At 39.7% G+C, this 16,761-nt stretch overlaps 1 protein-coding gene across 1 annotated transcript in view; it reads left to right on the top strand.

The window, feature by feature from the left end:
* The window catches only part of DBX2 (developing brain homeobox 2), a 38,943-nt gene extending 27,524 nt beyond the window's left edge, over positions 1-11,419 (top strand). The window contains exons 3-4 of the mRNA XM_027542643.1: positions 1,549-1,736; positions 9,094-11,419. Coding sequence (XP_027398444.1) covers positions 1,549-1,736; positions 9,094-9,432 — 527 coding nt within the window. The 3' untranslated portion in view covers positions 9,433-11,419. The remainder of the gene's footprint in view (positions 1-1,548; positions 1,737-9,093) is intronic.
* Positions 11,420-16,761: the final 5,342 nt, after the last annotated feature.

Genomic DNA, 16,761 nt, shown 5'->3' with positions numbered 1-16,761 from the left:
GAACTCATCACTTCATTTTTTGTAATGCCAGAGCATTTTTGAGATCATTCTATTCTAGTACTTAAGACATTCATTTGCTTCTTTATTTAGAAATAATTATTAAGCACCAAAATGCATACCAGCTACAACTGTAAGCTGGAGACCCTGCTCTCCTCGTGCTTGTATTCTGGAGTGATGTTCGTGTGTTGGTCCTGCCATGAGAAGGTGAACTCCTAGTGGCAGGGACCACGTACTTTTTGTCTGGTTTCCTCAGCAGTTAGCCCAGTGAGTCTGATACCCAGTGTCCTAGTGTCTTCTTGCTGCTGTAACAATTTCCATAAACCTGCATCTTAAAACAACACAAACTTACTGTCTTACAGTCACAGAGGTCAGAAGCCTGAAATGGGTCTCACTGGATTAAAAATCCAGGTGTCGGCAGGGCTGCATTTCTTCTGGAGGCTCTAGGGGAGAATTTGTTTCCTTGCCTTTCCAGTTTCCAGTGACTGCCTGCATTTCTTGGCTTATCACCCCTTCTTCCAATATTCAAAGGAAGAAGTGTGACATCTTCAAAACTCTGACTGTGACTTCCTTTTTGTCTCCCTCTTCCACTTACATTGGACCTACCTGGATTCTCCAAGATACTCTCCCAATTGCAAGGTCAGCTGATTAGCAACCATAATTCCATTTGCAACCTTAATTCCCCCTTGATATTTAATGTAGCATATTCATGTGCTCTGAGGATTAGGACATGGGCATCTTTGGAAAGGACATAATTCTGCCTACCACTACTAGAAAACTGAATGAACGAATGAATGGTGAATGATGAATGAAACTCACAGAGGCTGGGAACCAGTGTTGTGCCAACCAAAAAAAGGCAGAAAAAGTAGTGTCTCTGCCCTGAAGGAGTTGATAACCAACTGAACTGAGAAGGTAGGAGGTGATTGGAAGTCTTCCAAACCTTCCTTCTCATATTAAACATCTCCGACTCTTGCACGCTTTCCCTGACATCCCAGATTAAGGTTAGACCCATTGTTTTGTGTTCCTAAGGAACCCTCCTTAGGAATACTTCATCACACTTGTGATGCTAGTTCAGTAAATGCCTCCCCTTGATTTTATAGGTAATGAGTATGATAAAACATATGTCTTACTTCTCGTTGTGTGGTATTGAGCAGAGAGTGCCTGGCATATGGTAAGTGCTCAACAATTTGAGACAATAAATGAATAAATAAATGAAGAATTAGAGAAAATCAAGTATTTAAACCATCTATCACTTGTTCTACATTGGAGCTTTGTAACTGGGACCGTGGACTTTCGGAGATGGCATGCAAAATTGTGAAGGCAAGCGTCTGTATGTTGTTTTTGTTCCCCCAGTGGGGAGCAAAGAACTTTTATCAGATTCTCAATGGAGTCCATGACCAAAAAGAGGTTAAGAAGCACTCTACGTGTGCAGAGTTCAGAGATGAGATAATTTGGCCATGGCAAAGAGGTGGAGGATACGGTTCTGGGGAATATGAGTGGAATTCTCCTCCCAAAGCTAACGGAGCTTTTTGTATTATTTTTTCCCTCTAGGAGAAGAGAGTGTACTGCCTCTTCTGACCCAAGAATCTACTTCCAAAGTTCGGAGGGGCATTTTAAGAAGAGCTGTCTTTTCTGAGGACCAGAGAAAGGCTCTGGAGAAAATGTTTCAGAAGCAGAAATATATCAGCAAAACAGACCGAAAGAAACTTGCCATCAACTTGGGACTAAAAGAATCACAGGTACTGATGAGCAGGAAGATGTGTGATCAGCACACAGCTCCTGATTTCTGAAGGAATCCAATGAAATCCATTCATTTGGCAACTGTTCCTTGTACTAAGCATAATACAGGACCCCAAAGCATTATTGAAATGATTCTCATAATTTTTTAGTAAGTGGAAATATGTACAACAATTCCTGTTTGGAAATTGGTCCATTTGCTGAGAAGTCTAGGTTTTTGCCTGATTAATTCTTCCCAAATGAAAAGCAAAGGCTGTGGCATTTACATCATTACATTGTTTGCTCTGTTTTCAGAGAAGCTGGCTGCATAATTGCCTACAAAAGCAGGAACCAATTTTCCTGTCTTTTTCTTCATTTCCAATCCAACAGTCAAGGCATAAATGAATGACTCATAAGTACCTCTTAATAGATGTCATTATTTTGTACTGTGGGCTTATGTCAAGTACAGTTAAGTAATTTCACGTTTGCAATCTTTACAAACCTTTCTTGTACAATGACTTTTCATATAATTTTGAAAGAGACTTCCTGACCTTTGGGGAAGTGCAGCATACTTCATTTAAAGATTGGCCTACTTATAAATAATTAACAGTATAAGGCACTGGCATTTTCCTATTTAATCCTTGTTATGAAATATCCCCATTTTCTAGATGAGGAAATGTAGAGAAGTAAACAGAGATCCAGTGTCACAGAGTGAAACTGCTCTGGAGCTGAGCTCCCCACCCCAGGCACCCTGACTCTGGAATTTGCATTCTCTTTAACCTGGAACCACCATGTACATTTGTGCAGGCTGTTCACTGCACAGGGGCACTTGGCTCATGGGGATGGCAGCAGCTGAAATGCAGCAGGTACTCGTTTGTCTAACTGGCTTTCCTGGTGCAGGGCTCCATCTACCTGAATTTTTTGAATCAGCATAAAAGCTTTAAAGGGCTAGCAGAGGCTCTGTGTTAACCACCGTGTTCTTCTGTATTTCCCCTCAATACAAATGACCTGGTTTCTAACTTCAGATGTTACTAAACTAGTTATTTTTGGATGAAACCTTTCTTAACCTTGCTTCCTTTCCCCAGGGAAGTAATCTGTCCCCCTGACCCCTGACTTTTTGAAGTCATAGGAAGCAGTACAAGGTGTGGTTGAGGGTAGTTGGCCTAGATCAGCCAGTATGTGTTTTCCTCATGTGTGGTACTGGTGAGCCCATGCCCTTAATTGACTGCTCTGTGCCTCAGTTTCTCACTTTTATGTAAGACTCAGAGCTTCCCAGGTGGCTCTCATGGTAAATAATCTGCCTGCAATGTGGGAGACACAGGTTCAATCCCTGGGTCGGGAAGATCCCCTGGAGAAGGAAATGGCTACCCACTCCACTATTTTTGCCTGGGAATCCCATGGACAGAGGAGCCTGGTGGGCTACAGTCCATGGGGTTGCAAAGAGTCGGACGTGACTGAGCAATTAACACACTCTGTGCTAGGTAAGAGGGAAAATTGATAAGTATTGATTCAGGTAACACTCCTTGGATCCCAGGAATGTTTACAACCAACTGAGAAGACAAAGCAGAAGCTTACGAGCAATTAGATAAGAATATAAAACAATAATATAGGAAACAGTGCCTGGCAGGTTAGTTATACTGCCATATAGGAGCAGGATCAGTAGTTCTTCTAAAACTTATATATCTCTCTGGAGCCTTACACTAATTCCCACCTCTGGAAGGGACGGTCATATGACTGGTCCATATATCCTTGGGGAGTCTAGTGATGGGAATTTTCTGGTCCTCAGAGGAATTGTTGGGTCTGAGAAAGGACCACATGAGGGCTCAGTAGGCCTGGCCTGCATTGCATTGGCTTGGATGAGTGTGTAGTTTTGTAAGTTTGGGGGCCTCTGGTTGACTTGGAACTTGAGGTAGGTGTTGTTTAGTTGCTAAGTCACGTGAGACTGTTTTTCAATCCCATGAATAATAGCCCACCAGGCTCCTCTGTCCATGGGATTTCCCAGGCAAGAATACTGGAGTGGGTTTCCATTCCCTTCTCCAGGGGATCTTCCCCACCCAAGGATCAAACCAGCGTCTCTTGCAAATGTATTGGCAGGTGGATTCCTAGGTGTTAAAGAGCAACAATGGCTAGGATTAATCTGACAGTGCTCTGAGAAAGTGTGAAAATCCATAATAGTACATAGTATCTTCTTTAAAATGAACTATTGAAAAAGGATTGCATCAAGCCTATTCAATAATATTTATGAGGAGTTGACTGTAATATTTCCACTCTGAGAAAACAAACTGTTTCCATATTTTTATGTTATCTCTCAGTTCTTATCCATAGGCACATAGTTGTACATAGTTGATTATATTGGTTTTAAAATTCAAATGCCTCAGGAAAGAATGTTTTTTATCTCATTGAATTTGGTGAACAGCTCAGAAGTAGGTTAACATTTTCTTATTTCATATGTTGTCATTGTTGTTGTTCAGTCACTAAATTGTGTCCAACTCTTTGTGATGCCACGGACTGCAGCATGTTAGGCTCCTCTGTTCTCCACTATCTCCTGGGGTTTGCTCAAATTCAGGTCTGTGAGTCAATGATGCTATCTGACTTTCTAATCCTCTGTCATCCCCTTCTCCTCCTGCCCTCAATCTTTCCCAGCATCAGGGTCTTTTCCAGTGAGTTGGCTCTTTGCATCAGATGGCCAAAGTATTGGAGCTTCAGCTTCAGCATCAGTCCTTCCAATGAATATTCAGTATTGATTTCCTTTAGGATTGACTGATGTGACCTTCTTGCTGTCCAAGAGACTCTCAAGAGTCTTCTCCAGCACCACAATTCAAAAACATCAATTGTTCGGCTGTCAGCCTTCTTTATGGTCCAATTCTCATATCTGTACATGACTACTGGAAAAACCAAAGCTCTAAGTATACAAACCTTTGATGACAAAGCGATATCTCTGTTTTTTAATACACTATCTAGATTTGTCATTGCTTTCCTTCCAAGGAGTGAGCATCTTTTAATTTCATGGCTTTAGTCACTGTCCTCAGTGATTTCAGAGCCCAAGAAAATAAAATCTGTCACTGCTCCCACTTTCTCCCCTTCTATGTGCCATGAAGTGATGGGACTGGATGCCATGATCTTTGTTTTTTGAATGTTGAGTTTTAAGCCAGTTTTTTTTTTTTTTTTTCACTCTCCTCTTTCATCCCCATCAAGAGTCTCTTTAATTCTTCTTTGCTTTCTGCCATTAGAGTGGTATCATTTCCATATCTGAGGTTGTTGATATTTCTCCTGGCAATCTTGATTCCAGCTTGTGATTCACCCAGCCCAGCATTTCTCATGATGTACTCTGCATATAAGTTAAATAAACACAGTGACAATATATAGCCTTGTCGTACTCCTTTCCCAAATAAGCTTATATGTTTCTCATATATGCACAAACACACAAAAAACACATGCTAAGTCACTTCAGTTGTGTCCTACTCTCTGTGACCCTTTGGGCTGTAGCCTCCCAGGCTACTCTGTCCATGGGATTCTCCAGGCAAGAATACTGGAGTGGGTTGCCATTTCTTCCTCCAGGGAATCTTCCCAACCCATGGATCGAACCAGAGTCTCTTACATCTCTTGGATTGGCAAGTGTGTTCTTTACCACTAGTGCTGCTTGGGAAGTCCTGTTAAAAAAAAAAAAGGTAGACTCTTGCATAATGATTACCACATCCCCTGACATTTGATGTCATTTACAGATAATAAAATAGCTACTTCTGTTATTTCTGTTTTACAGATGGAAGAAGCTGTGACCTAGAAGCACATATATGTATTTTTAGGTAAAAATGGGATCACACTCTGCACATATTTTGATGTTTTCCAGAGGACAGTACGAATCACCTGTGTGACCAGCACACAGCTCAGGCGGTAGAATTTGACCATGGGGCCAGGTGCCCCCGGCACACCCGCTCCCAGGCACTACCTGCTCCTTCCTGACTGAACTGCATGGATTAGTTTGCCCATTTTTGTGCTTTGTATAAATAATATCACTCAGTTCATATTCTTTGGTGTATGGCTTCTTTCACTGACCATATCTTGTGAGATTCATCCCTGTGGCTGTGTTGTAGCAGTAGCTCATTTACACTTATCACTGTGTAGTATTACATGGTACACCACGGTTTATCCATTCTAACGGTGGCCATTGGGATTGTTCCCATTTTTTGGCTATTATGAAAATGCTGTTGACAATGACTGTTGTTTTACACTTTGCTTCCCCCCTGCCCACATTCAAATGTCATGAGATACATCCTTGCATATCTGCATACATATTTACTTCATTTTTCTTTAGTGTCTTAGAACTGACCATTACATGGATATACTGTAATTCACTTAGCCATCTTCAGCTTTAAGTTACCTCCTAGTTTTTACTATTACATATATTTATGCACTTTAAAAATATTAAAAGTAAGATAGGAAACTAGGAGTGGGACTTATAGGTTAAAGTTTATGTACATTTTAAATTGCAATCAATTAAAAAATTCCTTTCCAAATATAATTTTGTATCAAGATATTGAACTGTGTCAGATTTCACTCCTACTAACGAACAGTCCCCTTTTTTAAAAATAGTCCCATTACTTAAATTTTTGAAAATGTTGCCACCTTCATTGGCATCTTGTATTTGTTATTTTTTTTCCTAGTTATCAGAACTTGGGAATCTTTTAATCACTTTACTGGTTATTTTCATCTGAATTTAGACTTCTCATGGCTATACCATTTCATTTCTATCATATTGTCTTTTTGTGGATGGATATGCAGCAATTATTTTGTCTGTTAATCAAAATATTTGAAATATTATGGTTAGTAACATTTTCCTGTTAACAGCTGTCACAGAAATCCCTTCCAAGTTTGTGGCTTTTTTTTTTTTTTTTTTGTGGTAAAATACACATAACATAAAATTTACCATTTTAACCTTTTGGAAGTGTACAATTCAGTGGCATGAAGTACATTCACATTGTTAGGCAGCCATCATCACCATCCATTCCAGAACTTTTTTAATCGCTCAAAACTGAAATTTTGCACTCATTAAACAATGACTCCCTGTTTCTCCCTACCCCAAGCACCTGGCAACCACATTCTATTTTCTGTCTCTGTGAATTTGACTACTCTAGGTACTTCATATAAGTGGAATCATACTGTATTTGTCCTTTTGTTACTGGCATATTTCACTGGATATAATGTCTTCAAGTTCCATCTGTATTGTAGCATGTGTCAGAACTTTCTTCCTTGTTAGGGCTGAATGATATTCAATTGTATATATAGACCACATTTAATTTATTCATTCATCCATCAATGGTCATTTGGGTTGCTTCTGCCTTTTGGCTAATATAAATATTGCTGCTGTGAACACTGTGTGTACAAATACCTCTTTGAGTCCCTACTTTTAATTCTTTTGGGTAATTCGTGGCTTTTTCATATGTTTATGGTCATCTTTATTTGTCCAAAAGTTTCTCCTTTTTATGTAGTCAGATCTAGCTTTTCTTTTGTAGCCTTACTGTTTTGTGTCATGCTTAAGAAAACATTCATCTCCCTAAGACTGTAATGATCATCTCTTATATTTTCTTCTAGAACTTTTATAGTTTTGTGCTTATGTTTAGCTGTTTTATCTATCTGATATTTTTATTGAGAGGCAGAACTTTTATGCATGTATGTGTGCTAAGTTGCTTCGGTTATGTCTTGACTCTTTGTGACCCTGTGGACTATAGCTCACCAGGCTCCTCTGTCCATGGGATTCTGCAGGCAAGATTAGTTTAATGGGTTGCCATGCCCTGCTCCAGGGATCTTTCTGACCCAGGGATTGAACCCAGGTCTCCTGCATTGCAGGCAGATTCTTTACCACTGAGCCACTGGGGAAGCCCAGACCTTTTATGATTTTCCCCAAGTACGTACATTTGTCCTAGTATCACTTATGGTACTCTTGTCCTGATACCACTTATGAAAAAACATCTTGTATGATTTTCTTCAAATTGAGATATTACTCAAAAATTTTCTAGACAGAAAAGCTAACAAGAGAAGAAAATAATTGATGTGATGGAAAGGCAAGAATCACTAATGGGAACACGTAACTGTCTTAGTAAAGACCCATTAGAAATACTTGGCAGATTTTCTGGGAGTAAATGCCTACTGCAAATAATAAACGAGTTTATGAACAGAACCAAATGCTCTGGTATGTACCCAGTAGTACTGTTTTCTTATGAAAAGCCTTGTAACTGAGACGGCTGTGTTTCGGACTCAGCTGCCTGCGATAAGCTTCTTTTGCAGCCATTTTGGACATTGCCACTCACTTTGAAAGAATGTTTTGCCAATCTGGAAAGACCGTCTCAGTTAAAGTTAGAGTTTTACTTCATTGGGAGAAGTATTTGGTTTGTACACTTTAATAATTATTTCTTTAGGTAAAAATTTTCCAGTTTTTGTTTTAAAAATAGAAAGCTACTCAGAAGGATGCAGTGTAATGCGCAGGAAAGCAATGTGATTGACTTTTCAACCACCAGGAAACCAATTGTGGTGTTTTCTTCTCAGGTACAGTTGATTACATAGTAGGTAAAGAGGGAAGTTAGTAGAAAAGACTCAAGTGGGATGGGAGCAGATATGGCTCAGATAAGAAACTACCATCATAAGCACTTTGAGGTTCGTTACAATCAGGTGTAATTTATTGAGCCTAATTCTTTGAAGTTGATAAGCCGTGGGAGTACTCGAACTTGGAAATTATAGTAAGCCTGCAATTTACCTAAGCATTATGAAATATAGTCTTAATTTAGTCTCCAAAAGTTTCTGATGAAGTTTGAATGTTTATAGGAGCCTCAGCACTGGAGTGGGACTGTCACTGAATCTAGTCTAAGTACTTTCCATTTTACAAACTGTGTGACCTTGAGCTAGTTCATTGTTTTGAGCCTCAGTTTTATGTGAGCAATAAGGACTTCTTGCAGTCACTGTGAGGATCAAATTTTAAAATCTATGTTGAGTGCCTGGCTTGACACCTGGCACCAAAAAAAAAAAAAAAAAAAAAACCACTCAGATGATATTACTAGCTGATAACATTTCCTTTGGATAAATAATTTAGCATAGACTAAATGAGGTTTTAAAATATTGAAGAGAGTTAAACCAGTCTTGAAAGATGTCCGACTTATAGGATGTCACCAACTTAACCACAGTTGTTTTGTTTCGTAAGTGTGTGTGGAGATGTTATATTAAAGTAATTTCTCAGATGTTTCTGGACTGAAAACTACAAGGACTTTGCTAGGCTGGCTCTCATAATAAGGCATTCTGTGGAATGAACAGTGGGGAAAATTACAGTTTAAAATGCTGAATTGAAGCAATGTGGAGTTAAGTGATCATTTTGTTCAATTACTTTATTACTAGGTGAAAATCTGGTTTCAGAACAGAAGAATGAAATGGCGGAATTCCAAAGAAAAGGAAGTACTTTCCAACAGGTGTCTCCAAGAAGTAGTCCTTCAAGAGGACCCCCTCTCGCGATCGGCTCTGGGTTTCCCTTCTCCTTGTGCTTCACTCTGGGAAGTCTCCCAGCAGCACCCGAGTCCAGGATGGAGGGAGAATTCGCCTGAACCTTCAGAGAGACTAATCCAGGGGAGTCCAGGGGCAGAGGCACTGCCCCCAGAAGCAAAGTCACTGCAAGGTGCCTTGTATTTGTGTTCTGAAGAGGACGCAAGAGACAAGAATGCACTTACTGGCACAGTGTGAATGGACACAGTCTGCCACGTTAACTTAAAAGAACGCTTGATTAATAACATTCGGGCTCTAAAGCCTGCTAGCTTGTGCCTCATCAGTGCCTAATACCTAATACCTTAGGAGTGAAACATGGACTAATGTTTTAGGAAACCCTCTCCAGTGTTCTCTTATTTGGGTCCTAGACTCAGACTTAATTTGTAAGTGGAACAGAATCTCCTGGAAATTGCGATGAAGCTAAAAAAAAAAAAAAAACAAGAGTAATAGTTGACTCAGTCACTGCTCCGAGTTTGTGCATATAAGCTTGTGTCTCTATGTGTGTGTATATATATATATAAATAGTCATTAAAAATACATTAGTAGAAACTAGTTCCTTTCTATATAGTGCATTGAGCAAATTCACTTCCTTTTATATGAAGAAAAACCAACGATCGACTGAATGTTTTTAATTTTTTAAAAATTATGTGAAATTTGGACTTTAGTGCAAATTTTCATATCAATAGAACATGTTTTTAAGAATTCTCTTTTTTTCTGGCTTCTTTCAGTATCCAGCTATAAATGTTTTTTTAACAACTCAGCTCAGCAGTCCTAATTAAATGGGCCACTGTTAAGCATACACATTGAAAGTATGTATTTAAAATTAGTCCAGTAGGCAAGCTGGAAGAATTTCTGAATGTGACTGTTAGTATCCTTAATTTTCCAGGCTCTGGACTTCAGGCTGTCAGTGATGGAGGTACCTATTTAACTGCTGATTATCATATGATCTCTTTTCTGTAATGATGGGCCTTAATCAGGGTTTGCCAAATAAAATGCCTTTAAGGGCATGTCAGGAAAATAGAGGGCATGGCCCACCTAAAGATCTGTGAGTTTAATAATTGTTGAAATACTGTGATGGCTGAACAAATATCTGTGCCAAGAAGTCTGTGACCTCTGGCTAAGACTTCAGTGTCACAGTTCTTAAATGTTCCCAACAGGACTTCAAAACCCAACACAGATGGAATCTATAGGGATTTCTATTTGCACTTCTGGTTATAGACTAAATTTTCCACTTAGGTGGTGTACACGATAATATTAGGTTATTTTTATGTATTAACAAATACCACACAGATGTTTTATGTTTTTTGAATACTGTGAAATAGTATTATTATAAAATTTCATTTCTGGTAATGATTTGCTTAGTTCAGCTAGAATTTTTTATTCTAGGTCCAAGAAAAATTATGCTTCACTTTGAAGGAAATGAGGCAGAAAAAGGAAATGATGTGATTTTGAAGTAGGTTATTATAATCTGTGGGCAAGAAACATTATTAGAAGTTCATGATGTGGAATTTTGTTAGAAAGCTACACAGAGAGAGTGACTTCTAATTTGCTTACATTCTTAGCTATTGGCTTTGAGAGTTTAGAGTTTTTAGCAAAGGTAATATTTTCGAAGATAACAATTTTGTCAACATGAGGAAATTATTTTGTGTGAATGGAATTTGATTTGGTGTATGATAGCTTATATCTTTATCTTTTGCTTGCAAGTCATCTCAGAAGACTCAATCCCTCTTTGTGGGAAGTGAAGGCAGAGGTCTGCTGTCAACAATTTCAATTTTAAAACCTGTCTTAAAATGAGTTATAGTATGATTTCTTTTATTTATATAATGTTAACCTCATTTACATTTATTGGGTCCTTTCTATGTACTGGAGACTGTGCTAAGCCTTTAGGGTGAATTAACTCATTTAATCCTCATGACAATGACCTAATGAAGTATAGGGACTATTACTGTTAGGATTCTTGTTACCTAGACAAGGAACCTGGAGCAGTATGGTTAGGGTAATTTACCCGAGGTCATGAGGTTAATAAATGGAATTTGACCCCTGGCAGTCAAGTTTCAACTCTTGAAATTTAACCAACCATTTGGGGTTGTATACCACTGTGAATGTATTCACCTAGTTATGGGATGCATTGTAAGACATACATTTTGAAGACTAAAGTGAAATTTATTAAAGAAATTCAGAAATATACCGTACTTTTAAAAAATATTTATTTTTAATTGGAGAATAATTGCTTTACAATATTGTGTTGGGTTTCTGCCATATATGAACATGAATCAGCCATAGTTGTACATATGTCCCTTCCCTCTTAAACCTCCTCCCTACATCCCACCCCTCTAGGACATTTTACTTTTTAGTATCTTACTTGGGGAATGTTTTTCTCTTCAGTATCTTCTCTATTAACTTTGAAATGTTGGGAAAGTAAAGAATCATGAAAGTCTTCAGTTATGAAGCCTCCTCCATAGAGAATAGTCTCATAGGAGAACCTAAGTGTGAGATGAAAGAGTATTTTTCTCTCACTCTGCTAGAAATCATAGAGAGCTTATCCATGGATAAGCTGTTTCCATGGATAAGTGTTTCTTGAGAATAGCTTGAAAATCAAATGAAAGAAACCTGCGTCCTGGCCATCCAATTACCCAAGTTTTAGAAGTGGGACTCTTGGTGCTGAAATGATCTTTCCCCACGGTTTCACCTCGAATTCTGAGACCCCGTGGAGGCTCTGTCTGTATGATTGGCCTGATAATCATATACACAGATGCATCTTTTAATTGTTTTATACTTTGGATGTGTTAGGAGCTTCCTTGGTGGCTCAGATGGTAAAGAGTCTGGCTGCAGTGCGGGAGACCTGGGTTCGACCCGTGAGTCAGGAAGATACCCTGCCTAGAAAAGGAAATGGCAACCCACTCCAGTATCCTTCCCTGCCAAATTCCATGGATGGCAGGCTACAGTCCCTGGGGTCTCAAAGAGTCGGACATGACTAAGCAACCTCACCTATGGATGTATTAAAGGCTTAGGAAAAGAACATCTTGGATGAATATGAAAGTGAAAGTGTTAGTTGCTCAGTTCTGTCTGACTCTTTGCGATCTCCTGGGCTAAGCCCACAAGGGTCCTTCTGTCCATGGAATTCTCCAGGCAAGAATACTGGAGTGGGTTGCCATTCTCTTCTCCAGGAGATCTTCCCAACCCAGGGATGGAACCCGGGTCTCCTGCATTGTGGGCAGATTCTTTACAGTCTAAGCCACAGGGAAGCCCCTTGGATGGATATATTAGGGATATCTAGGAAACATGCCCAAACACATACGCATGGTCCACAGGCATATGCTTGTTGTACCTTGACTTTGCCTTCAATTTACCCAAATTGTTGGCGAGAAGTGCTGAGCTTCATAGTCTAATTGACAAGGGTCTCCTTTCTCTTTTAACTTGTGCTTAACCAATGTTCCCTCCACCTACGGTGTTCTTACACATGTATTGGGTTGGCCAAAAAATTTGAGTCTTTCTGTAATTTACAGAAAAACCCAAATGAACATTTTGTCAAACCCAATATTTTCCTCTGCTTTCAGAATGCAGATTACTTTTCTCCACATGATCACATGTGAGTATTTTTGCTATCTGCCTTCCAGACAAACACTATTATATAAAATACCAGGAAAATAGAAGCCTGAAGGCAAGAGTATTTAAAAAATTTTAAAAACATGCCAAATTACCCTAAGTGGAAAAGAAGAAAAAATTGTAAACACCATCCTTCAGCTTTTATGAAGAAAAATATAAAGCTAAGTATAAAGAGTTGGAAGTATACAGATTAGGAATGGTCATGAGGTCTGGAGATAGTGAAAGCCATGATCATTGATATTTAAAAGGCAATTCTATTTTCTTAGTGCTAAAGTGGTTTGAATGGGTAACCTGGTTATTCAAGCCAGTGGTTCAGTCTTTAAAAATCCATACCTGTAATGCCATACCTTCCAACCAGTTTTGTATATGTGCTCAGATTGGAATATACTTCGTACATGCTCTTCAAAAGTACCCACACCTCCCACTCCATCCGCTGAAAATCATACATATACTTACTTCACTTTTCAAATATGCTATGCTAAGTCACACAGTCCGACTCTGTGTGACCCCACAGACGGCAGCCCACCAGGCTCCCCCATCCCTGAGATTCTCCAGGCAAGAACACTGGAGTGGGTTGCCATTTCCTTCTCCAATGCATGAAAGTGAAAAGTGAAAGTGAAGTTGCTCAGTCATGTCCGACTCTTAGAGACCCCATGGACTGCAACCTTCCAGGCTCCTCCATCCATGGAATTTTCCAGGCAAGAGTACTGGAGTGGGGTGCCATTGTGTAAACCACACATGTCATTTCTGGCCCCCGTATTCCCCATTCTAACACATCTTTTGCAAAGGTACATACTCCCCAGCTTGCTCTGTAACCCATTCCTTGACGAACAGTGATTTTATCAAATTCTGCTAACCTTTAATAAAACAAAGCTCATTAGACACTGCTTCTGCACGCCTTTGAAATCCACAAAAATATTTTTTTTCTGGATCTCATACTTCTTAGGTATTATGTATGAGGCACTGTCTTCAGCTCTATGTAAATAAATATGAAGGAGCTCATGGTCCTTGCACTTGCCAAACATTTTTTGAAATCTTCCATGTTACCAGTGACTGGATCCAGTAGTTTTGGGGTAAAATAGTGTCCTCCAAAACCCTATCTATCTATTTGCAGAAGTAGTGGCCGTTTTGTTATTCACTTGCTCAGTTGTGTCCAACTCTTTGCTACTCTGTGGACTGCAGCACATCAGGATTCCCTGTCATTCACTGTCTCCCTGAGTTTGCTCAAACTCATGTCCATTGAGTCAGTGATGCCATGGAACCATCTCATCCTCTGCTGCCCCCTTCTCCTTCTGCCTTCAATCTTTCCCAGCATAAGGGTCTTTTCCAGTGAGTCAGTTCTTTGCATCAGGTGGCCAAAGTATTGGAGTTTCAGCATTGGCATCAGTTCTTCCAATGAATTTTCTGGGTTGATTTCCTTTAGGATTGACTGGTTTAATCTCCTTGCTGTTCAAGGGACTCTCAAGAGTCTTCTCCAATACCACAGTTCAAAAGCATCAATTCTTTGGCCCTCAGCCTTCTTTATGGTCCACCTCTCACATTCATACATGACTACTGTAAAAACCATAGCTTTGATTATATGGACTTTGGTCAGCAAAGTGATTTTTCTACTTTTTAATATGCTGTCTAGATTTGTCATAGCTTTGCATCCAAGAAGCAAACATTGTTTAATTTCACGGCTGCAGTCACTATTCGCAGTGATTTTTCAGTGCAAGAAAATAAAATCTGTCATTACTTCCACTTTTTCCCTTTCTATTTGCCATTAATTGATGGAACCAGATGCCATGATCTTAGGTTTTTTAATGTGGATTTCCAAGCTACCTTCTTCACTCTCCTCTTTCACCCTCATCAAGAGGCTCTCGAGTCTCTCTTTACTTTCTGCCATTAGAGTAGTATCATGTCTATATATGAGGTTGTTGATATTTCTCCTGGCAATCTTGATTCCAACTTGTGATTCATCCAACCCAGCATTTTACATGATGTTCTCTGTATGTAAGTTAAATAAGCAAAGTGACGGTATGGAGCCTTGTCATGCTCTTTTCGCAATTTGGAACCAGTCAGCTGCTGCATGTCTGGTTTTAACTGTTACTTTTTGACCTGCATACTGGTTTCTCAGGAGACAGGTAAGGCGGTCTGGTACTCCCATCTCTTGAAGAATTTTCCATAGTTTGTTGTGATCCATACAGCCAAAGGCTTTTAGCCTAGTCAGTGAAGCAGATGTTTTTCTGGAATTCCCTTGCTTTCTCCATGATCCAACAAATGTTGGCAATTTGATCTCTGGTTCTTCTGCCTTTTCTAAATTCAGCTCATACATGTGCAAGTTCTTGGTTCATGTACTTCTGAAGCCTAGCTTGAAGGATTTTGAGCATAATCTTGCTACCATGTGAAATGAGTGCAATTGTACAGTAGACTGGACATCTTTGGCATTGCCCTTGTTTGGCATTAGAATGAAAAGCCATCTTTTCCAGTCCTGTGGCCACTGCTGAGTTTTCCAAATAAATATGCTGACATATTGAGTGCAACACTTCAGTAGCATCATCTTTTATGATTTTAAGTAGCTCAGCTGGAATTCTGTCACCTCCACTAGCTTTGTTTGTAGTAATGTTTCCTAAGACCCGCTTGACTTCACACTCTAGTATGTCTGGTTCTAGGTGAGTGACCATACCATCATGGTTATCCTGGTCACTAAAACCTTTCTTGTGTAGTTCTGTGTATTCTTGCCACCTCTTCTTAATCTCTTCTCCTTCTGGGAGGTCCTTACCATTTCCGTTCTTTATTGTGCCTATCCTTGCATGAACTATTCCCTTCATATGTCCAGTTTTCTTGAAGAGATCCTAGTTTTTCCCAGGCTATTGTTTTCTGCTATTTCTTGGCATAGTTCATTTGAGAAAGCTGTCTTATCTCTTCTTGCTGTTCTCTGAAACTTTGCATTCAGTTGGGTATATCTTTTCCTTTCACTTCTCTTCTTTCCCAGCTATTTGTAAAGCCTCCTCAGAGAACCACTTTGCCTTCTTGTATTTCTTTTCTTGGGGATGGTCTTGGTAACTGCCTTCTGTAAAATTTAACGAACCTCCATCCATAGATCAAAGCTCTGGTAGACAGAGTGCCTGAAGAGCTATGGACGGAGGTTCGTTAAATTGTACAGGAGGCAGTGACCAAGACCATTCCCTAGAAAAGAAATACAGGAAGACAAAGTGGTTCACTAAGAAGGCTTTACAAAGCTGAGAAAGAAATTTTCCCTGGTAGCTTAGCTGGTAAAGAATTTGCCTGCAATGCAGGAGACTCTGGTTCAATCTCTGGGTCAGGAAGATTCCCTGAACAAGATATAGGCTATCCACTCAAGTATTAGAAATTTTCCCTGGTGACTCAGATGGTAAACAATCTGCCTGCAATGTGGGAGACCTGGGTTCAATCCCTGGGTTGGGAAGATCCCCTGGAGGAGGCAACCCACTCCAGTATTCTTGCCTGGAGAATCCCCATGGACAGAGGAGCCTGGAGGGCTGCAGCCCCTACAGTTGCAAAGAGTCATACACGACTGAGCGACTAAACACAGTACATACATACCTGAATGACCTAGTAGTTTTCTCTACTTTCTTCAATTTAAGCCTGAATTTTGGCAATAAGAAGCTCATGATCTGAGCCACAGTCAGCTCTAGATCTTGTTTTTGCTGATTGTATAGAGCTTCTCCATCTTTGACTACAAAGAACATAACCAATCTGATTTCGGTATTGACCATCTGGTGATGTCCATATGTAGAGTCAGAACTCTTCACTGTGACCTGTTCATCTTGGGTATTCCTGCACTCCAAGACTCATAGCTTCATTTAGTTATGCAAACCCCTTTGCCATGACAAAGCTGTGGTCCCTGAAGTAGGGTGGTGGATTGGGGGGTTGTTATTGAACGCTCCATTTTTCAGAAAA

Source organism: Bos indicus x Bos taurus, chromosome 5, assembly GCF_003369695.1.
Source record: "Bos indicus x Bos taurus breed Angus x Brahman F1 hybrid chromosome 5, Bos_hybrid_MaternalHap_v2.0, whole genome shotgun sequence".
NCBI lineage: Eukaryota > Metazoa > Chordata > Mammalia > Artiodactyla > Bovidae > Bos > Bos indicus x Bos taurus.
The sequence above is the reverse complement of the archived record's forward strand: the minus strand, read 5'-3'. Positions and strand labels throughout refer to the sequence as shown.